At 37.9% G+C, this 23,956-nt stretch overlaps 1 protein-coding gene across 6 annotated transcripts in view; it reads left to right on the top strand.

The window, feature by feature from the left end:
- PGR (progesterone receptor) overlaps positions 1–23,956 on the top strand; it is a 109,821-nt gene that overhangs the window by 64,313 nt on the left and 21,552 nt on the right. For 4 of the 6 annotated variants that reach the window (XR_001006516.1, XR_001006515.1, XM_011984376.1 and 1 more), the window contains one exon: positions 17,268–17,573. The exons of the other annotated variants lie outside the window; for them this stretch is intronic. Coding sequence is in view for 2 of the 4 variants with exons in the window: in XM_011984376.1 (XP_011839766.1) it covers positions 17,268–17,573 (306 nt within the window). In the remaining 2 variants the exon portion in view is untranslated. The remainder of the gene's footprint in view (positions 1–17,267; positions 17,574–23,956) is intronic. 6 annotated transcript variants of the gene reach the window in all.

The raw sequence follows: 23,956 nt of genomic DNA, 5'->3' as shown, positions 1-23,956 counted from the left end.
GCCTCAGCCTCCCGAGTAGCTGGGACTACAGGCACCCGCCACCTCGCCCGGCTAGTTTTTTGTATTTCTCAGTAGAGACGGGGTTTCACCGTGTTAGCCAGGATGATCTCGATCTCCTAACCTCGTTATCCGCCCGTCTCGGCCTCCCAAAGTGCTGGGATTACAGGCTTGAGCCACCGCGCCCGGCCTTGATTTTTTTTAAGATGTTCATTTCTTTCTTAATTTCCTAGATTGCTTTAGAAGTTTATGTTGGTTTTCAACCTTGTCTTGGATTACAGTGAACTTCCTTGCAATCCATGCTTTGAATTATTTATCTGTCATTTCTGAGTTTCCATCTTGGTTAGGGACCATTGATGGAGGGCTAGTGCAATCCCTTGGTGATGTCACTACAATCAGCATTTTCATTATGCCAGAATTCTTGCACTGGTTTCTTCTCATCTGGAGACACTGGCACTTCAAATTTTTGTAATTATTTTCATGTGAGTAGGAGTTTTTCTTTTTTTTTTTTTCTTTCCCTATAATGGTATTGTTATTATTTTAATAATAATTTTTTTGTTTCCCTTTTCCCCTTTTTCTAGGGGTTGTGCCTCTACAGAATGCTAGGTAGGGTCTTTTCACTTTGATTCTACAGCCTTATGTACTTCTTTCATCAGGTTTCATACTGGGCTCTGCGGGTCATCCCACAAGCCCATAGGCGGCACTTGTAGGTAAGAGCGGGCTGTGACCAATGTGGCTGGATATATACTTGATCGTTGTTTACTAGCGAAAGCTCTCCATTGACTCAGGCAATGGGCTGATACTGATTCGTAGAATGCACGGTAGTCGGCACTCCCTGCTCAGCCCCAGGGAGATGGGAGCCACAAAGGGCAGGTTTGGACCCAGCAGGTCCACCTGCAGGTCCCCTGATGGCAGGCACAAGCACCAGTCCCAAGGAAGAATCAGTAGGTGGCCCCCAAGCACCCAGAGTTGGACATAGACATGAAGCTGGGAAGCCTCTTTAACTCCAAATTCTCTGCATGAGGGGCATCCTAAGCTCCTGATTCAGGAGAGTGGGTGCTCCAGATGCCTGGAGATCTACTTTGGCATGGAATAAAGAGGGCCCCCCTGCACCAAGATCTCCACACAGGAGGGGTAAATGACAGTTATGAATAGTGCTGCAGTAAACATGTGAATGCAGATATTTCTTCCATGTATCAGTTTTCTTTCTTTCAGCTATATACCCAGTAGTAGGATTGCTACATCACACGGTAGTTCTGTTTTTAGTTTTAGGAACCTCCATACTGTTTTCCATAATTACGGTACTAATTTAGATTACTACCAACAGTGTATGAGCATTTCTTTTTCTCCATATCCTCACCAGCATTTATTTTTTGTCTTTTTAGTAACAGCCATTTTAATTGGGGTGAGATTATATCTTATTGTGGGTTTGATCTGCATTTCCCTGATGATCAGTGATGTTGAGCATTTTTTCATATATCTGTTGGCATTTGTATGGCTTCTTTTGAGAAATTTCTGTTCAGATATTTTGCCCACTTTTAAATGGGATTACTTGGGTTTTTTTGCTATTGAGTTGAGTTCTTTTTATATTCTGATTATTAAACTTGTCAGATGAATAGTTTTCAAATATTTTCTCTCATTCTTTAAGTTGTCTCTTCACTTTGTTATTTCCTTTGCTGTGCAGAAGCTTTTTAGCTTGATGAAATTCCATTTGTCAATTTTTGCCTCGATTGCCTATGCCTTGAGGTCCTACTACAAAAATATTTGCTTAACTGTTTTAAAGCAGTTTCCCAAAGTTTTCTTGTAGTAGTTTTGCAGTTCCAGGTCTTACACTTAAGTCTTCAATCCATTTTGATTTTATTTTTGTATGTGGTGAGAGATAGTGATCTAGTTCCATTTTCTGCATATAGGTAGCCAGTTTTCCCAGCAGCATTTATTAAACAGATTGCCCTTTCCCCAGTGTAAGTCCATGGCACCTTGGTCAAAAATGAGTTGACTGTTAATGCACGACTTTATTTCTGGGTTCTCTATTCTGTTCCATTGGTCTTTGTGTCTGTTTTTATACCAATATCTCAATATAGTTGAGAATTCTCATTTCTGACATAGAATTCTCATGTCTGAGGACATTTGAATAACAAAAGATAAAACATGAGAGAATATTAGAAAGCTTTAAAAATATTTAATAAAATCTTACAGTAGAATAATAGAGGTCATAAATATGTTTTGGCATGTCATGACATAGATTTTGTTAGGAGCAGTTTGTTCTTATCTGCTCCGGTGCCTATGTTTTGATTATAACAATTATGTTTGAGTTATTTGATTTCTTCATTGCATATGATTCTTGTTTTTAATGAATCACTTCCCTACCTTCAACAGGTCACAGTGAACTTTTGCTTTAGTTCACTGCTGTACAGCACTGAGTGGGAAGATAGTTACGCCCTTAAGGATGGTAATATATCTTCTACTTTAGGTGTTCTGCTTCCATCTTCTTTCTTCTAGAAAACATTTTTGTTTAATGACTCACAAAACATATCTGAAATGAATACAGCTTTATATTTTGCAGTTGTAAAAATGCTAAACCAGTATAAGGTAATTAGCTCTTTCAAAAATAAGTAGCTTTCTACAATAAAAGGATGATTAAATGAATAGTTATCTTTGTTGAAATTTTTTTAAATCCACAGTTATAGGTTTTATGGGTTTTTCTTTTTTTCTATTTTCTTTTTTGGTAGAGAACCTTATCTTCACATTTTAAAAGGTTGTGTTAGCCAGTTTCTCTCCTACTCCCCCTACCTCCTCCTCCACCTAGATTCAACCACTTCTCATGGCAAAGAGAATAACTTTCTGGGCTAGAGAGTATGGGTTGTGTAGTAAAGATTTTTGTTGTTTTTTTGTTTTCTCCTCCTACACTTGACAGCCAACAAGGCTACAAGTCTTCTTTGGAAGAATTGCAAAATTCTTGAATTTAGGACACAGTGGTATCTTTTCTAGAAGTATAGAGTCCTGTTCTGTGCCTTTAATACTCTAAGAACAAAAATCATTTTTCCTCTTTAAGGCAAGATCTACTGGGGATGATGGCTACCACCTACCTCTCTAGACCTCATATAATTTTCCTCTTATGGGCATCTCTTTTTCCACCCAAATCCTGGCCTTTGAATCAGCATCTCCCAGAGACAGCACCTCTCACATTGCTCCCTGAGTTCACTGCATTGAAGCCTGCAGCCAACTGATGTCTTCTCATCAGTCTGGTTGTTCACCCTAAACACCATCTCACACGTGCTAACTAGGGATAGTCCTCAGTGTATTCATTCTTATTTCTTTGCTTAAAATTTTTCTGTGTTTGTATGGGATGTCTTTTGTGGTTACCAACTAGAACTTTTCAGTAGTATCTATTATTTTCTAGACTCAGTAAAAAGTTAGAATTGAGGGGTTCCAATATTTTCTCCATTGTAGTTCACTTTATTTGAATGATTGACATACGTTTAAAAAAATCAATTCTAGTATCGTTTTGTTTTTTGGAAAATACCTGATTTCATTTTATATTTCCTGTTGTCAAGCATCTTTGTTTTCTTTGAAGTGTATACAAAGGCACATTCTGTTTTGATCTGGAAATTGGAGGTGAATCCTGAAAAACGGAAGGCAAACACTATCAGTGCTATAAAGGATTTAAGTGTAGTGCCAGTGGACTGATCCCAGCACTACACAGTAGTCATCATCATTTTGGTAATCTGAAGTAGAAGCATGCCTCTAGACATCCTTCCATATTTTTATATAGGTAGTATAAAGACGATTTTATATAGGTAGTATAAAGACGGTAGTATAAATTCACCTGAACTACAGAGATTCTTCTGAAATAATAAAAGAAAAATACAGAGATTTTTCAGAATGGGAATGCAAACACTAGCAAACTGGAAAAGCAAAGTAGAACTTCTGAATTAATAGAATAAGTTAAATAAGAATGAGAAAATAAAGGGAAACTTGACCAAGCTAGCAAAGAAAGAAAATGGAAAAGAGTTTGAGACATTATAGCACATTATAGCTATTATGAGACATTATAGCACAAACTCTGTTGGGAAAAAAAAATCCATTTGTAGTTTAAAAAAATAGTAAAGATATAGAAAAATCTATTGAAAATACAAAAATCTGTATTCCTCTTTTATTATATCAGAATTAAATAATAATTTTGTCTGCCCTGTTTTACCAAATTATTTTATTAAAACACACTAACGAGGTTTACAAGCTTTTCTTCTCCCAGCTCTCATTCTCTATAGGATTTTTGCTGAGATACTTCAAAATTTTTATTTTTAGGTTATATTTAAGCTTTCACTTCTAATAAATCTCTCTCAAAAACTTTTCATATCACTTGTCATAAAAATTTAGTCTCATAGTATCATCATCCAGATTCAGTTACGTATACATCAAGAATAATTGTACAATACTGTTTCCTAGACTCTTCATCTTATCTTTTCAATGCATGATATTTAAATAAACCATGCTTTTTAATTTTTTTTTATTTTTTATTTCTAATTTTTTAGTATACTTTAAGTTCTGGGATACATGTGCAGAACGTGCAGGTTTGCTACATAGGTATACATGCACCATGGTGGTTTTCTGCACCTATCAACCCATCATCTACATTAGGTATTTCTTCTAATGTTATCCCTCCCCTACTTCCCACCCCCAATAGGTCCTGGTGTGTGACATTCCCCTTCCTGCGTCCATGTGTTCTCATTGTTCAACTCCCACTTACGAGAGAACATGCAGTGTTTGGCTTTCTGTTCTTGTGTTAGTTTGCTGAGAATGATTGTTTCCAGCTTCATCCATGTCACTGCAAAGGACATGAAATCATCCTAAATTTTTTATGGCTGCATAGTATTCCATGGTGTATATGTGCCACATTTTCTTTATCCAGTCTCTCATTGATGGACATTTGGGTTGGCTCCAAATATTTACTGTTGTGATTAGTGCTGCAATAAACATACGTGTGCATGTGTCTTTATGGTACAATGATTTATAATCCTTTGGGTATATACCCAGGAATGGGATGGCTGGACCAAATGGTATTTCTGGTTCTAGATCTTTGAGGAATCACCACACTGTCTTCTACAGTGGTTGAATTAATTTACACTCCCACCAACAGTGTAAAAGCTTTCCTATTTCTCCACAACCTCTCCAGCATCTGTTGTTTCCTGACTTCTTAATGGTCACCATTCTAACTGGCATGAGATGGTATCTCATTGTTGTTTTGATTTGCATTTCTCTCATGACCAGTGACGGTGAGCTTTTTTTCATATGTTTGTTGGCCACATAAACGTCTGCTTTTGAGAAGTGTCTGTTCATATCTTTTGCCTACTTTTTGATGGGGTTGTTTGTTTTTTTGTAAATTTGTTTAAGTTCCATGTAGATTCTGAATATTAGCCCTTTGTCAGATGGATAAATTGCAGAAATTTTCCCCCATTCTGTAGGTTGCCTGTTCACTCTGATGATAGTTTCTTTTGCTCTGCAGAAGGTCTTTAATTAGATCCAATTTGTCAATTTTGGCTTTTGTTGCCATTGCTTTTGGTGTTTTAGCCATGAAGTCTTTGCCCATGCCTATATCCTGAATGGTATTGCCTAGTTTTTCCTCAGGGTTTTTCTGGTCTTCAGTCTTACGTTTAAGTCTTTAATCTATCTTCAGTTAATTTTTGTATAAGGTGTAAGGAAGGGGTCCACTTTCAGTTTTCTGTATATGGCTAGCCAGTTTCCCCAACACCATTTATTAAATAGGGAATCCTTTTCCCATTGCTTGTTTTTGTTAGGTTTGTAAAAGATCAGATGGTAGATGTGTGGTGTTATTTCTGAGGCCACTGTTCTGCTCCATTGGTCTATATATCTATTTTGGTACCAGTACCATGCATTTTGGCTACTATAGCCTTGTAGTATAGTTTGAAGTCAGCTAGTTTGATACCTCCAGCCTTGTTCTTTTTGCTTAGGATTGTCTTGGTTATACAGGCTCTTTTTTGGTTCCATATGAAATTTAAAGTAGTTTTTTCAAATTTTGTGAAGAAAGTCAATGTTAGCTTGTTGGGGATAGCACTGAATCTATAAATTACTTTGGTCAGTATGGCCATTTTCATGATACTGATTCTTCCTATCCATGAGCATGGAGTGTCTTTCCATTTGTGTCCTCTCTGATTTCATTGAGCAGTGGTTTGTAGTTCTCCTTGAAGGGGACCTTCACATTCCTTGTAAGTTGCATTCCTAGCTGTTTTACTCCCTTTGTAGCAATTGTGAATGGGAATTCAGCCATGTTTGGGCGCTCTGTTTGTCTATTATTGGTGTGTAGGAATGCCTCTTATTTTTGCACATTGATTTTGTATCTTGAGACTTCACTGAAGTTGCTTATCTGCTTAAGGAGGTTTTGGACTGAGAGGATGGGGTTTTCTAAATATAAAATCATGTCATCTGCAAAGAGACACAATTTGACTTCCTCTCTTCCTATTTGAATACCCTTTATTTCTTTCTCTTGCCTGATTGCCCTGGCCAGAACTTCCACTACTGTGTTTAATAGCAATGATGAGAAAGGGCATCCCTGTCTTGGGCTAGTTTTCAAAGGAAATGCTTTCAACTTTTGCCCATTCAGTATGATATTGGCTGTGGGTTTGTCATAAATAGCTCGTATTGTTTTGAGATACATTCCATCGATACCTAGTTTATCAAGAGTTTTTAGCATGAAGGGGTGTTGAATTTTGTCAAAGACCTTTTCTGCGTCTATTGAGATAATCATGTGGTTTGTCATTGGTTCTGTTTATGTAATGGATTACATTTATTAATTTGCATATGTTGATCCAGGCTTGCATCTCAAGGATGAGATGCCAGCTCCTCTTTGTATCTCTGGTAGAATTCGGCTATGAATCTGTCTGGTCCTGGGTTTTCTTTTTGGTTGGTAGGCTATTAATTACTGCCTTAATTTCAGAACTTGTTATTGGTCTATTCAGGAATTTGACTCCTTCCTGGTTTTGTCTTGGGAGGGTGTATGTGTCCAGAAATTTATGCATTTCTTCTAGATTTTCTAGTTTATTTTCATAGAGATGTTTATAGTATTCTGTGATAGTAGTTTGTATTTCTGTGGGATTAGTGGTGATATCGCCTTTATCATTTTTTATTGTGTCTATTTGATTCTTCTCTCCCTTCTTTATTAGTCTGGCCAGTGGTCTATCTACTTTGTTAATCTTTTCAAAAACCCATCTCCTGGATTCACTGTTTTTTTTTTTAAGGATTTTTCATTTTCGTGTCTCTGTCTCCTTCAGTTCTTCTCTGGTCTTAGTTATTTCTTGTCTTCTGCTAGCTTTTGAATTTGTTTGCTCTTGCTTCTCTAGTTCTTTTAATTGTGATATTAGGTTGTCAATTTTAGATCTTTCCCGCTTCCTCTTGTGGGCATTTAGTGCTACAAATTTCCCTCTAAACACTGCTTTAGCTGTGTCCCAGAGATTCTGGCACATTGTGTCTTTGTTCTCATTGGTTTCAAATAACTTACTTATTTCTGCCTTAATTTTGTTGTTTATGTAGTAATCATTCAGGAGCAGGTTGTTCAGTTTCCATGTAGTTGTGCAGTTTTTAGTGAGTTTCTTAATCCTGAGTTCTAATTTGATTGCACTGTAGTCTGAGAGACTGTTATGATTTCCATTCTTTTGCATTTGGTAAGGAGTGTTTACTTCCATTTATGTGGGCAATTTTAGAATAAGTGTGATGTGGTGCTGAGAAGAAGATATATTCTGTTGACTTGGGGTAGAGAGTTCTGTAGATGTCTCTTAGGTCTGCTTGATCCAGAGCCTGAGTTCAAGTCCTGAATATCCTTGTTAATTTTCTGTCTTGTTGATCTAATATTGACAGTAGGGTGTTAAAGTATCCCACTATTATTGTGTGGGCATCTAAGTCTCTTCATAGCTCTCTAAGAACTTGCTTTATGAATCTGGATGCTCCTGTATTGAGTACATCTATTTTCAGGATAGTTAGCTCTTCTTGTTGAATTGATCCCTTTACCAGAGTAATGCCCTTCTTTGTCTCTTTTGATCTTTGTTGGTTTAAAGTCTGTTTTATCAGAGTGGGATTGCAACCCCTGCCTTTTTTAGCTTTCCATTTGCTTGGTAAACATTCCTCCATCCCTTTATTTTGAGCCTGTCGTGTCTCTTCATGTGAGATGGATCTCCTGAATACAGCACACCAATGGGTCTTGACTCTTTATCCAGTTTGTCAGTCTGTGTCTTTTAATTGGGGCATTTAGCCCATTTACATTTAAGGTTAATTTGCCAGTCTGTGTCTTTTAATTGGGGCATTTAGCCCATTTACATTTAAGGTTAATATTGTTATGTGTGAATATGATCCTGTCATTATGATGCTAGCTGGTTATTTTGCCTGTTAGTTGATGCAGTTTCTTCCTAGCATTGATGGTCTTTACAATTTGACATGTTTTTGCAGTGGCTGGGACTAGTTGTTCCTTTCCATGTTTAGTGCTTCCTTCAGGAGCTCCTGTAAGGCAGGCCTGGTGGTGACACAATCTCTCAGCATTTGGTGGTCTGTAAAGGATTTTATTTCTCCTTCGCTTATGAAGCTTAGTTTGGCTGGCTATGAAATTCTGGTTTGAAAATTCTTTAGAAATGTTGAATATTGGCCCCCACTCTCTTCTGGCTCATAGGGTTTCAGCAGAGAGATCTGCTGTTAATCTGATGCGCTTCCCTTTGTGGGTAACCTGACCTTTCTCTTTGGCTGCCCTTAACATTTTTTCCTTCATTTCAACCTTGGTGAATCTGACAATTATGTGTCTTGGGGTTGCTCTTCTTGAGGAGTATCTTTGTGCTGTTCTCTGTATTTCCTAATTTGAATGTTGACCTGTCTTGCTAAGTTGGGGAAGTTCTCCTGGATAATATCCTGAAGAGTGTTTTCCAACTTGGTTCCATTCTCCTCATCACTTTCAGGTACACCAATCAAATGTAGGTTTGGTCTTATCACAAAGTCCCATATTTCTTGGAGGCTTTGTTCATTCCTTTTCATTCTTTATTCTCTAATCTTGTATTCATGCTTTATTTCATTAAGTTGATCTTCAATCTCTGATATCCTTTCTTCTGCTTGATTGATTTGGCTACTGATACTTGTGTATGCTTCACGCAGTTCTCATGCTGTGTTTTTTTCAGCTCCATTAGGTCATTTGTGCTCTTCTCCAAGCTGGTTATTCTAGATAGCAATTCCTCTAACCTCTTTTCAAGGTTCTTAGCTTTCTTGCATTGGGTTAGAACATGCTCCATTAGCTCTGAGGAGTTTCTTATTACCCACATCCTGAAGCCTACTTCTGTCAGTTTGTCAAACTCATTCTCCATCCAATTTTATTCCCTTGCTGGCGAGGAGTTGTGATCTTTTGGAGAAGAAGCATTCTGATTTTTGGAATATTCAGCCTTTTTGGGCTGGTTTTTCCTCATCTTCATGGATTTATCTACCTTTGGTCTTTGATGTTGGTGACCTTCAGATGGGGTTTTTGTGTGGATGTCCTTTTTGCTGATGTTGATGCTGTTGCTTTCTGTTAGTTTTCCTTCTAACAGGCCCCTCTGCTGCAGGTCTGCTGGAGTTTGCTGGAAGTCCACTCCAGACCCTGTTTGCCCTGGGTATCACCAGCAGACTCTGCAGTTCAGCAAAGATTGCTGTCTGTTCCTTCCTCTGTAAGCTTCATCCCAGCGGGGCACCCACCAGATTGCCAGCCAGAGCTCTCCTGTATGAGGTGTCTGTCGACCCCTGCTGGGAGGTGTCTCCCAATCAGGAGGCACAGAGGTCAGGGACCCACTTGAGGAGACAGTCTGTCCTTTAGCAGAGGATGAGCGCTGTGCTGGGAGATCTGCTACTCTCTTCAGAGCCAGCAGGCAGTAACGTTTAAGTCTGCTGAAGCTGCATCCACAGCCACCCCTTCCCCCAGGTTCTCTGTCCCAGGGAAATGGGAGTTTTATGTATAAGCCCCTGACTGAGGCTGCTGCCTTTCTTTCAGAGATGCCCTGCCCAGAGAGGAATCTAGAGAGGCAGTCTCGCTATAGCAGCTTTGCCAAGTTGCAGTGGGCTCCACCCAGTTTGAAGTTCCAGGTGGTTTTGTTTACACTGTGAGGGGAAAACTGCCTACTCAAGCCTCAGTAATGGTGGACACCCCACCCACCACCACTCTCCAGCATCCCAGGTCTACTTCACACTGCTGTGCTAGCAGTGAGAATTTCAAGCCAGTGGATCTCAGTTTGCTGGGCTCCATGGGGATGGGATCTGCTGAGCTAAATCACTTGGCTCCCTGGCTTCAGCCCTCTTTCCAGGGGAGTGAATGATTCTGTCTCACTGGCATTCCAGGTGCCACTGCGGTATGAAAAAAACTCCTGCAGCTAGCTCAGTGTCTGCCCAAATGGCTGTCCAGTTTTGTTCCTGAAACTCAGGGCCTTGGTTGTTTGGGCACCCGAGAGAATCTCGTGGTCTGCGGGTTGCAAAGACTGTGGGGAAAGCGTAGCATCTGGGCCAGAATGCATTGTTCCTTACAGCATGGTCACTCACAGCTTCCCTTGGCTGTGAGTAAGGGAGGGAGTTTCCCCACCCCTTGTACTTCCTGGGTGAGGCAATGCCCCACCCTGCTTTGGCTCACCCTCCATGGGCTGCAGCTACTGTCTAGCCAGTCCTAATGAGATGAGGCGGGTACCTCAGTTGAAAATGCAGAAATCACCCACCTTCTGTGTTGATCTTGTTGGGAGCTGCAGACTGGAACTGTTCCTTTTCGGCCATCTTGCCAGCCAGCAACCCCCAACCTTTTTTTTTTTTTTTTTTAATACTTTAAGTTCTGGGATACGTTTGCAGAATGTGCAGGTTACATAGGTATACATGTACCATGGTGGTTTGCTGCACCTAACAACCCATCATTTACATTAGATGTTTCTTCTAATGCTATCTCTCCCCTAGCTCCCCACCCCTCAACAGGCCCTCATGTGTGACATTCCCCTCCGTGTCCATGTGTTCTCATTGTTCAACTCCCACTTATGAGTGAGAACATGCAGTGTTTGGTTTTCTGTTCTTGTGTTAATTTACTGAGAATTTACATGATGACATCCATGTCCCTGCAAAAGACATGAACTCATTCCTTTTTATGGCTGCATAGTATTCCATGGTGTATATGTGCCACATTTTCTTTATCCAGTCTCTTATTGATAGGGATTTGGGTTGGTTCCAAGTCTTTGCTATTGTGAATAGTGCTGCAATAAACATACATGTGCATGTGTCTTTATGGCACAATGATTTATAATCCTTTGGGCATATACCCAGTAATGGGATTGCTGGGTCAAATGGTATTTCTGGTTCTAGATCTTTGAGGAATCACCACACTCTCTCCTAAAATGGTTGAACTAATTTACACTCCCACCAACAGTGTAAAAGCTTTCTTATTTCTTCACATCCTCTCCAGTATCTTTGTTTCCTGACTTTTTAATGGTCACCATTCTAACTGGTGTGAGATGGTACCTTATTGTGGTTTTGATTTGCATTTCTCTCATGACCAGTGATGATGAGCTTTTTTTCATGTTTATTGGCCACATACTTCTTTTGAGAAGTGTCTGTTCATATCCTTCACCCACTTTTTGATGTTTTTTTTTCTTGTAAATTTGTTTAAGTTCCTTTTAGATTCTAGATATTAGCCCTTTGTCATATGGATAAATTGCAAAAATTTTCTCCCGTTCTGTAGGTTGCCTGTTCACTCTGATGACAATTTCTTTTGCTCTGCAGAAGGTCTTTAGTTTAATTAGATCCAATTTGTCAATTTTGGCTTTTGTTGCCATTGCTTTTGTTGTTTTAATCATGAAGTCTTTGCCCGTGCTTATGTCCTGCATGGAATTGTCTATGTTTTTTTCTAGGGTTTTTATGATTTTAGGTCATATGTTTAAGTCTTTAATTCATCTTGAGTTAATTTTTGTATCAGGTATACGGAAGGGGTCTACTTTGTTTTCTGCATATGGCTAGCCAGTTTCCCCAACACCATTTATTAAATAGGGAATCCCTTCCCCATTGCTTATTTTTGTCAGGTTTGTCAAAGATCAGATGGTTGTAGAATTGTGATGTTACTTCTGAGGCCTCTGTTCTGTTTCATTGGTCTATGTATCTGTTTTGGTACCAGTACCATGCTGTTTTGGTTACTGTAGACTTGTATAGTTTGAAGTCAGTTAGCGTGATGCCTCCAGCTTTGTTCTTTTTACTTAGGATGTCTTGGCTGTACGGACTCTTTTTTGGTTCCATATGAAATTTAAAGTAGTTTTTTCGAATTTGGTGAAGAAAGTCAGTATTATCTTGATGGAGATAGCATTAGATCTATAAATTACTTTGGTCACTATGGCCATTTTCACAATATACATTCTTCCTATCTATGAATATGGAAAGTTTTTCCATTTGTTTGTGTCCTCTCTGATTTCCTTGAGCAGTGGTTTGTAGTTCTCCTTGAAGAGGTCCTTCACATCCCTTGTAAGTTGTATTCCTAGGCATTTAATTCTTTTTGCAGCAGTTGTGAATAGGAGTTCACTCATGATTTGGCTTTCTGTTTCTCGGTGTTATTGATGTATAGGAATGCTTGTGATTTTTGCACATTGATTTTGTATCCTAAGAATAAGCCTTACTTTTTAATATAAAATATTTTAGTCATACAAAAAATGCATATAAAGCAAATGACATAGAAACAATATGATTAATATCCACCTCTGGACTCAGTTGGCTTAGGAAAATATAAATATTTCACTACACTTGAAACTGATTGCATATTTATCACTTTCCTCTTTCCCTTTCTCCAGAAACCTCTGTATCTTTAATTTGGAGTTGGTCATTTTCTTATATTATTCTATAGTATTTTTTAATATCTATGTATTTCTCACCAATAGATTTTTAGTTTTGAGATATTTTTTCTACTCCATAGAAATGGTATGTATATTTATGCAATTTGATCTTACTGCCTAATATTATATTTGTGTTTTTTGTTTTGATTTGTATTATTCTGGTTTTTTTTCTATACTGTATGATTTCATTGTATGAATATCTCCCATTTATTTATTCTCATGTATTAACATGTGCTTCCATTTGATATTTGCTGTACTTTACCTACAGTTCAATTGTGAACATTATTGCACATGTCTTCTGGTGGTTCATGTGTGAGAGTTTCTATAGGTAACCTGCACACCTGGGCATGAAATTTCTGATTGTAATACATGCTCATGTTGGGCTTTACTAGATAATGCTAGATTGTTTTTAAAGTGGTAGTTTACACTCCATGGCAGCTCTTTATTGTTTTGTGTGTTCCTGTATTCTGTGTCCTTGCCATTTTAGGTAGATGATGTCTCATTGTGGTCTTACTTTGCATTTGTTTGGTTACTAATGAGGTCAGTCATATCGTTGTGTTTTGTTGTCTATATTTTTCTTCCTCTGTGAAATATCTGTTCATGCCTTTTCTTTCTGATTTGTAAAAATTCTTTGTATATTCTGGATATATATGTTATAAATATCTATAGGATAGACAAGAACAAGCTATCTGGTAAGGTGATATGCAGAAATATAAATTAGGTGAGGAAGCAAGCCATGCAAATATCCAAGGAAAAAATCATTTCAGGCAGAGGAAATTGTCAGTGTAAGACCCCAAGGCAGAAACACACTTCAGGGGCAAAATGGGCATCAATATGAAGGGAGCATGAGGGAGAACAGAAGAGAGACTATGCAAGAGTAAATTGGGCCTTGTAGAGCTTGATAAGAATTTTAACTTCATTCTAAGCAGGATCAGGAGTCACTGAAAATTCAAGCAAAGAATGACATAGTCTGATTTAAGTCTTTAAAGTTGTATAGAAAATAGGCTACAAAAGACAAAAGCTGGGAAACCAGCCAGCGTATGTTACAGTAGTCCAATTGTGATTGTGGGGATGTAAATTATGCTGCAAGCAGTGGAAACAGGGATTTGAATTTGGGTTATATTTTCATCATTATCCACCAGATTTGCTGATGTATTAGATATGAGGTGAGAAAATAAGTGAGGTATCAATAATGACTCTAGAGTTTGGGGCTAGAGCAGGTGTAGATGAAGTTATAAACCTGGAAGATGCATGTTTGGGCCAATGCATCAAAGTTCTGCTCTAGAATATTAATTTGAGGGGTCTGTTAGAAATACAAGTGGAGAGGCCGAGACGGGGGAATCACGAGGTCAAGAGATCCACACCATCCTGGCTAATACGGTGAAACCCCGTCTCTACAAAAAATACAAAAAATTAGCCAGGCATGGTGGCGGGTGCCTGTAGTCCCAGCTACTTGGGAGGCTGAGGCAGGAGAATGGTGTGAACCTGGGAGGCGGAGGTTGCAGTGAGCTGAGATCGCGCCACTGTACTCCAGCCTGGGCATAGAGTGAGACTTTGTCTCAAAGAAACAAAAAAACAAAAAAAGAAAGAAAGAAATACAAGTGGAGATGCTGAGAATACAGCTGGATAGTTGAGTCTAGAGTCTTTGGGAAAAGCTGGGACTAGGACTGCAAATTTGGTAATCATTAATGTCTAGATGATATTAGAGACATAGAACTAGGTGCAGACACTTAGAAAGAGAGCATAGTTATCTAAGAGAAGTCTGAGGACTGAGCTCAGGGTACTCAAAGATTTAGAAGTTGAGAAGATGAAAAACAGCTAGACAGAGAGACTGAAAGAGTGACTACAAGAATGAAATATGTGGAAGCCAAATGAATAAGAGCGTTAAAAGAAGACGGAAATGATCAATGTGTTAAGTACTTACCCGGGTTAAGTCCAGGACTGAGAATTGGCCATTGTTTTTTGACATTTGGAAATCTTTGAAGGCCTTGCCAAGAATAATTTGGTTGGGATAAGGAGAGGAATGACCTGACTGGAGAAGGTTCAAGGGAGAATTGGAGGAGAGGAAATGGAGAGAGTGATGTTTCTCCACGGACTAGATTATGTGTGAGAGGGACTATTAGAGGATGCAGACAAGAGGGCAGATGATTTCAGAGAAAAGTCCCTGAGTGGGTGACAAGGACTAAGATTTGGTACTGAAATGTCAGGAATATGAACTGTAACAGGAGGGAAGGCAGAGTACAGGGGTAGCCATACTGTAGATTGGCCACAAAGAAAATATTTTCCAAATGGGGCTATATTCCCCCTAAGCCTCCCCCAAATCATTACCTCTGCTTCTGATTCCATCCCTTAAAACCTCATCCATCAGCTGGAATGAGAGACAACTAATAAATAATAGATAATAAAGACAAGATATTCAGAGTGGAAGATGGAAAAGACAGTACTGTATTCTTTCATTCATTTAGCAGACATGTATTGCCAAAAGACACTGGAGAAAATAAAGATGACAAACAGGTGGTGCCTTTGTTGAAGATTATAGTCAAGGACAGGAAAACTTTAGCCCTCTTCTTAACATTTTCTTCCCTTAGACACAACACACACACACACACACACACACACACAGTTCCTGGCATATACCATATACTCTGTAACTGTTCCTTCCCTTCCTTATACTCTGTAACTGTTCCTTCCCTTCCCTTTGTGACTCATTCCTTCCCCCAGAAAGCTCATTTGATCTCTGCAAATAATTTTGAATCCCCTTTGTTTCTAACCATGGCAATTGTTTTGTTTTCCCATCTCCTACAAGTTCTAGCTCAACCCGTCGGGGCTTTTTTTTTGTTTGTTTTTTTGTTTGTTTGTTTTGAGATGGAGTTTCTCCCTTGTCACCCAGGCTGGAGTGCAATGGCATGATCTTGACTCACTGCAACCTCTGCCTTCTGGGTTCAAGTGATTTTCCTGCCTCAGCCTCTGGAGTAACTGGGATTACAGGTGCCCACCACCACACCCAGCTAATTTTTGTATTTTTAATAGAGGCGGGGTTTCACCATGTTGGCCAGGCTGGTCTCGAACTTCTGACCTCAGGTAATCTGCCCACCTCGGCCTCTTAAAGTGTTGGAATTACAGGCATGAGCCACCATACCTGGCCATTCCTTGGGGTTTTATAGAACAAGTATGATCCTTTTTCTTTATGACAATACCCTGAGTTCAGAAATCTCAGAGACAAATGTTTACAGAGACCAGGTAAATAAGTGGCTAGAGTGACAAGACTTAAGAAAAGAGACCATTGGTGTACCACCAGTTTGTGGAGGGAACCGGACAAACTGGAATACCCATGCCCCCATCCAAAGGCAACCATTGCAACTAAGCTTTAACAGATTGTTGCCACCTAAGTAATTCACGGATGGTCTCGTAATTCTGGTCAGCATTGTCTGAGCCAAACAAAACATATCTGTGGGCATGATCAGATACTAGAGCCAGCAGACTGCAACCTCTGCTTAGATAATTGCAGGTGTCAGCCTTCCCTTGGCTAAACAGCCACTTCACACTGATAAGTAACCCTTGCCTGGCACAAAGCAGGTGGGGCTGAATCCAGCCTGATATCACATCACCAGAACTTCCTCTAATTCTCCTCAAGGCATCTGTGAACTACCAGCAGCCCAAATAAGCATCTTTTTCTCCTTCAATCATTTCTCATAAAGCAGATTCTATTCATCTCACCATCCATCTTTTTCCCCTAACATATCAGAATTCATCAAAGTAGAAACTCTAGAAATCATCCAGAAATACAAATGTGATCTGACCAGCATGGGTGTAAACTTCCTCTTTCATTAATTTAGAAAAAGGTTTATTAATTTTGAGTCTTAGATCTCATAAAAGTAGAGCTGGATTGATTTTAAGATATCAATGAACCCACTGAAATTGTATAAAAAGATTTTGTGTGGCTGGCAAACAAATGCTTTTCTTTTAACATATTCTTAAAAGAATAAAGCCCCAAAGAAGATTTAACAACCATTATAGACTAAGTTTCAGTTAATGTAGTCTGTAGCATTAGCTTTTGGAAGACTGTTCTGTCAGAATATGGACCAATACTGAGTTTAGTCTCTACTAAAACTGTTTGTCTTTTTTTTCATATCTTCTCCTACACAGCTCCATAACCCCTGCAGAATATTGGTATAATTACCCACACCCCACCCACCCAGTGATTGTTGATGTAATTAATTATTTAATCCAAGTCTGAGGCCTAAATGTTTTTTAATCAAGCGTCACATGTTTTAATTTTATTCTATTTCATTTCATTCGATTGATGCTAAAATGTATAATGTGATGATTCTAAGATTTAGGAAAAATAATATTATACTGGGATATGGAGTTTCTATATATTTACATGAACCTCCTTTTTTTTCTTCTCTGTAGGTCGAAAATTTAAAAAGTTCAATAAAGTCAGAGTTATGAGAGCACTAGATGCTGTTGCTCTCCCACAGCCAGTGGGCATTCCAAATGAAGGCCAAGCCCTAAGCCAGAGATTCACTTTTTCACCAGGTCAAGACATACAGTTGATTCCACCACTGATCAACCTGTTAGTGAGCATTGAACCAGATGTGATCTATGCAGGACATGACAACTCAAAACCTGACACCTCCAGTTCTTTGCTGACAAGTCTTAATCAACTAGGCGAGAGGCAACTTCTTTCAGTAGTCAAGTGGTCTAAATTGTTGCCAGGTAATAATAATTTTTATATACAGCATGTAATAAAAAATGTACTATGTTTGTTGTATTAGTAGATTGTTAAAACACTCTATGCAGTAAATTAACTACAACATAAAACAGTGTGTGATAGTATATGTTTCAGCAGTTCAAAATATTTGGGACCCTAATATGTGTTGCAGAAATGTAAACAAATAGAGAACACATTGAGTCTTATTGATGAGTCAGAAATTGCATACATTAAACTTATGCTAATAAGAAATAGCTTAGGTTTACATGTTCAACCACAGATATTACGGTAGCTCAGAAATGATAAATTGACCATTTTTTATAAATGCCCCATCTATTCTAAACCTTAATTCAACCAACCTTATTTGGTTGAAAATAAAACAATGTATAAAGTCATATAACAAATCAAAATAGTATTCAGAGTACAGTAAGGTATCAGAAGTAAGTGGAGAAAACAAAATTCCTAAACCTAAATTACTTAAAAAAAAAATAGCATACAGAGAAAAGAATCTCTAGTCACTAATCCTCTAATTTTACCCAGACAAAGGGAGTATATCACCCAGCAACAGAGAGAACTTGGATTATATCATCATAGAAGAATTTCAGTCACTTTACTTATCAGCTATTTTTGCTCCCTCACCACAGCTCTGTAGGAGCCAAGTACTTGAAAGAATAACAAGGATGAAATTCTCATTTGGTTAAATCTTAGACTGCAGAGCCAGGAGACTACATGTATAGAAATTGTTTGTGAAGGCATTACTCCAATAATTAGGAATAGAACTTTTTAAAAAACTACATTCTCTTCACATCAGTAATACCCTTGTACTGCTATAGACCAAATTATTTTTCTAATATCTGATCAAGAATTAAACATATGATGTCCTTTTTGTCCCCAAGTAAATTCAATAGCTCTTTTAGAAAAAGAATTTCTTCCCAATTCGCCTTAATATAACTCTCAGTTATTATTCTACCTGAAAGGTTTGAAATACAATAGATGAATTGTTACGGAAAATTCAATTACATGAAACAGAAAGAAAAATAGATACCTGTTTGTTGAATCTTTTAAAAAAATACATACTAAGAAAAGTTAATGGAATTCAGTGTTCTAGTGGAGATGAGGTAATTTTACAGAAAAATCAAAATGCCCAGATTCTTACTGACTTCAGTCTCACTAAAAGGCCTTAAACAGATAATAATTTTTTGAACATTCTGAATGTTTAGGATTTATCACATAGTGGTTAGCAAACTTGACAGAGCTTTAATAAATAAAAATAACCCAATAGCATTGATGAACTTTTTCTATTTAAAAATGAGTGTTTAAACATGTGTTTAATTTTTCTCCATTGTTCTATTATTTGGAAAATATGATTTCTTTGATTTTTGTTGATATAGTTTATATGCCTTTTGTTTGCAATTTTGGAGGTACTTTACTGTTTAAAAAGATTCTAGCATCAGCTGGCAATGTTAGAAAATAACCAGTTATACTTGAAAAGATGACTTACTCACTTTGGATAAAAGCTAAGTGACCTTTTTAACTGGAAACAGTTATCTGTCAGAATTTTTTGACCCCCACACAGCCTCAAAAAGGAATGAGAGAAAACTCTTACATTGAATTTGGTGGCAACTTTTTTAATGCTGCAAAATGTAATTTTTGTTTAGTAAATCAGAATAATGGCAACACTAGTATTACCTATACTGTTTCCATTAATTGCAAACAGGGAAACATTGAGATTATCAAAGTGTCTTGTGGCCTGTGGACTTTTAAAACCATATTTTCATGGTTTGCATTTTGGGAATAGCACTACTGAATGAATTATGAAAAGGGCCAGTGAACTAGAGTGACTATTTGACCTCTGAGAAAGGACTTGGAAGGATACATGTATAGAAAGTAATTTAGTATCATTAGCTACTTAAAACTGATTTCAATTGACTTTAAATAAGCTTACAGTTTTTATTCACTTATTCACTCAATAAATGTCTATTATGTACCTGCTGTGTGCAATATCTAATAATTAAACAGTGGTTTAGAAAGAAAAGCCACAAGGCTGGGCTCATGGTGTGAATGCATTTTGCTGCAGCACATCCTAGCATCTGGTCATCAGTTTTGCATGTAAAAGAAATTTATTTCATTCATTCACTCATGTGCAATGTAAGTCTGTGGAAGACGGACTTTTTTAAGTGAGCCTCACTAATAAGCCAGAATGTCAACCAACTTGCTTATTTACAGTGACACACGCACACACACACACACACACGCATGCACACACACAATATAAATATACATAATACTTATGTTGCTAGGAACATATATTAACAGATCAGATCATTCTTTCACAATAGGAAACTGTATTCGGGAAGTCACATTAAGATCTGATACAGAATGACCATCATAACAAAGGTGACAGCATTTATGAAGACACCTAGGCATATATTTGCAAGTGCCCTGAGAATTCTTATTGCCTGGTCAGGGCTTTCTCATTTCTCCTTTGTCTATGCTCTTCCATTATCTTGGATCTGTTATAATAATGGTAGTTTATATTTCTTCAAAAATATTTCAAATATATTCTTTTTCTTTCTTTTTTTTTTTTTTTTTTTTTTTTTTTTTGAAACAGGGTGTCACTCTGTTGCCCAGGCTGGACCGCAGTGGCACGATCTTGGCTCATTGCAGCCCGGACCTCTTGGGCTCAAGTTATCCTACCACCTCAGCCACCTGATTAGCTGGTAGCTGGGACACTAAAGGCATGCTCCACCTTCCTTGGCTAATTTTTTAATTTTTAGTTGAAATTGGGTTTAACTGTGTTACCCAGGCTGGTCTTGAACTCCTGGGCTCAAGTGATCTGCCTGCCTTAGCCTCCCAAAGTGCTCGAATTACAAACGTGACCCGCCGCGCCCCACCCCATTTCCTTTAATAGAGACTTGCAAGATGCTCTAAACTTATGTCAGCACATTTAGAAAACATTTCTTAGGATGCATTGCCAATGAATGATTTTACATTGACTTTTATCTGTAGCTTCAGTCGGCAATATTTGCTTATTTGAAATGTAGAGCAAAACTATATTTGAATTTTTTAATGAACAAGACATAGTCCCTCTATTAAGGAAAATTCAATCCAATGTGAGAGAGAGAAGATACCCAAATAACTATAGTGTTATGTGAAAGTGATATAAGATACAGATATAATGAAAGAGTGGGGGGACAGAAGAACATTTTTGGCTTCAAGGACTAAAGAAGACTTCAGAGACAAAAATGTCAGTTAAACTGCATCTTGCAGGAGAAACAAGACTGATAAATCATGATAAGATAAAGCATTCTAGATAGAAGGAACAGTATGGCTGAAATAAGAAAAGCATGAGATAGGTTTGGTGAATAATGCATTAAACCAGCATATTAATGGTTCTCAACCTTTTCAAGTGTGGAGTTCCCTTAGTAACATCAAAAATTTTATACAGTCTCCCCATAGGGTAGGAATTAAAGCTTTTAGTAGCTACGGATTGAGAAAACACATTTGTACATACAGTCCCTCAGACACTGCTACAGTAAGTACTGGCCTTCAGGGAATTTAATCACCCAAATGCTAAGAAACCATTGACAATAAATTTATTTTGAACTGAATAATGGAAAGTAAACTTAGAGGTGTAAGTTATAGGCTGATCAAGGATGGTCTTAAAAATTACTGTAGATGTTAGAGTTTAAATTAAAAGTACTAATTCACAATTCAGTATCACCTTTAAATTGTCCTCATCCTGTACATTGATACATTGCAGTGAAATTGATGTGACAGAGGGGGTATGAGGGAAACATTTCTGTTGCACAAATTTTGTCTTGATATTTCAGTTAATTTAGTGAAAACTCCATTTAGGTCAATGCTTTGACATTTTTAAGCCTTGCACTTTTTAGGACATACTTTATTTGTGTCATTTCACCAGACTACTTGCAATTATTAGTATCAGAATATTGGAACAGTATTTTGCCTCATTTTCTGCTTTTGAAGCATGCCAAAACAACTTTTGAGTCAGTGACAGTCACTGCATCTTGACAAAGGATCTTTTTCTCTTCCTTCCCGAATCAGAAGAGTAAATTAAATTATTGCTGTCCAGAAAAAAATGGTGAGAGAGAAATGAGAGTAGCGTACTGAGAGTAAAGGCCTTGATAAATGTGTTGATGAAGACTAAAAAATTGTTTTTCTCACATCCTATTCCACTGAAATTATGATTGCCAATGGCCACAAAAATTTTTACTTGTCAAATCAGATGAATATTTCCAGCCCTTAATGTGTTTCACCTACATCTGGGACTATTGGCAAAGTAACTATTTCTTGCTAAAACTCTTGCTTAGGCATTTGTCACTTCGCTTCCAGGTAGATATGTTTCTCTCCCTATGTACACTTCCTGACTCCTGTGTGGATTTGTTCTTCCACCCACACTATAAATTTGTGTTCTGAGTTCTATCTTTTCCAGTCATTTCTCATTCTACACAGTCTGCATAAGCTCATTCATAGTCTTGTCTTCAACTACCACTATATTGTGATGACTCCTAAATACATAGTATTAGCCAGACCCTCTACAAAACTACTGAACTTTCAACTGCTTATTACACAACTCCACCCATATGATTTCCAAGTCAACATGACCCCATAAACCTAAGGCCTTTTTCAGTATCTTGAAATGGCACCTCAGCCAGAATTCTTGGTATCATCCTTGACTCACTTTCTCCTTCACCTCTTATCCAATAAATTGTCAAATTCTATCAACTCCACTTATTAAATATATGATGCATTATACATGCTACTTCTGTTGCGACTTCCCTTAGTTTGGTCCTTATCTTTTTTTACTTGGATTCATGTCGCAGCCTCCTGACTGATTCTATTACCATCAATTTCACATGGTCCCCAAATGATCCTCTATTCTACCCCCCAGAATCATTTTTCTAAAACAATTATAATCAATCATATTTTCCATTTCTTTTTCCAAATAGCATCCAAACTCCATAGCCTCAATATGCAAGGGCTTTCTGTGATCTGGCTCCTGAATTTGCAGTGTTATCTCTCATCATTCCTCTTCACACGACTCTAAGATCTAGTTCCCTAAATGCTGTTTGATCAAATTCTAGCCTCCTTCTCTTGCCCATATTATTTTTCCTACCTGGCAGCCCATCTCTTTTCCCACATCTTCCTCTGACTGACCTGTAACTGTCTTTCAGGATTCGCATTACTTGTCACTTCCTCTGGGAAGATTTCTCTGAGCCTTCCTAGACTGGGTGAGGAAACCCTGTACCCTCCCTTGTCTCCTTTGTGCTTGTCAATCCTAACACTATGACTCTGAGTTACAATTGTGTTCTACTTTTCTATCTGTCTCACAAGCCTATAGTGTTAAAGGCAGAAACAGCATCTTTCTAATCTTGATCCCAATTGCAAGTATAATGCTTCCTCCCAAATAGGTGCTTAAAGAACATTTATAGAAATGTAATTTACAGAATTGATATGCAAAGAATTATACTACCTTAAGTTGTTAGACATTAAGTTCTTATTCAGAATAAATCATCAAACATACGTTGGTGGTTATACTTGTAGTATTGAAGCTTCTTTGTGCTTCTCAACATTGATACTTGTTGAAATGAAAGTTGATGCTTTGTGTCAGAAGGTGCTGAGATATTTAATGCTCTGCCATTGTTGTCGTAGATTATCTGTTTCAATTACATGACATTTTTTTACAAAACCAAAACCTACATATTTTATCAGAACTCTGGGAGTAAGATTGGGGAACTTAGTATGTCATACAAGCTGTCTTTTTTTTTTTTTTTTTTTCTTGAGATAGGCTCTCACTGTCACCCAGGCTGGAGTGCAGTGGCATGATTATAGCTCACCGCAGCTTAGAACTCCTAGGCTCAAGCCATCCTCTTGCTTCAGCCTCCCCAGTAACTTCAGCCTCCCCAGCACTACAGGTGTGCACCACTACACCTGGACAGGCTTTTAAAAATTGGTTTGTAGAGACTAGGTCTTGGCTGGTCTCCAACTCCTGGCCTCAAGTGACTCTCCTGCCTCACCTCCCATAGCACTGGGACTATGGGCATGAACCACCACACCCAGCCCCGGCCATCTCTTTACTATACACTTTCTGTTAATTCTTTAAGCTAAAATTGGACAGCTGTAACAGGGCTTTTGTCAGAAATTATCAGGTCAAGTCACTTAAAAGGAAAAGAGTATATTTTTTCTAACATTTGTTAAACACAATTAGTGATAATCCATCACTTCTCTATGTGAAGGTTTTTCATTTTGGTCATCTCAAATGTACTAAGTTTGCCTGATCATTATCATCATTGGGAATTTGATCTCAGTGTTCCCGTCTTTGTTTCGGCATAAAGTAATGAATGACATTACAGTTAATAAGGAA

The sequence above is a fragment of the Mandrillus leucophaeus genome, unplaced genomic scaffold (assembly GCF_000951045.1).
Source record: "Mandrillus leucophaeus isolate KB7577 unplaced genomic scaffold, Mleu.le_1.0 Scaffold267, whole genome shotgun sequence".
Lineage (NCBI taxonomy): Eukaryota > Metazoa > Chordata > Mammalia > Primates > Cercopithecidae > Mandrillus > Mandrillus leucophaeus.
Note: the sequence above shows the minus strand (reverse complement) of the source record. Positions and strands in the feature narration are given on the sequence as shown.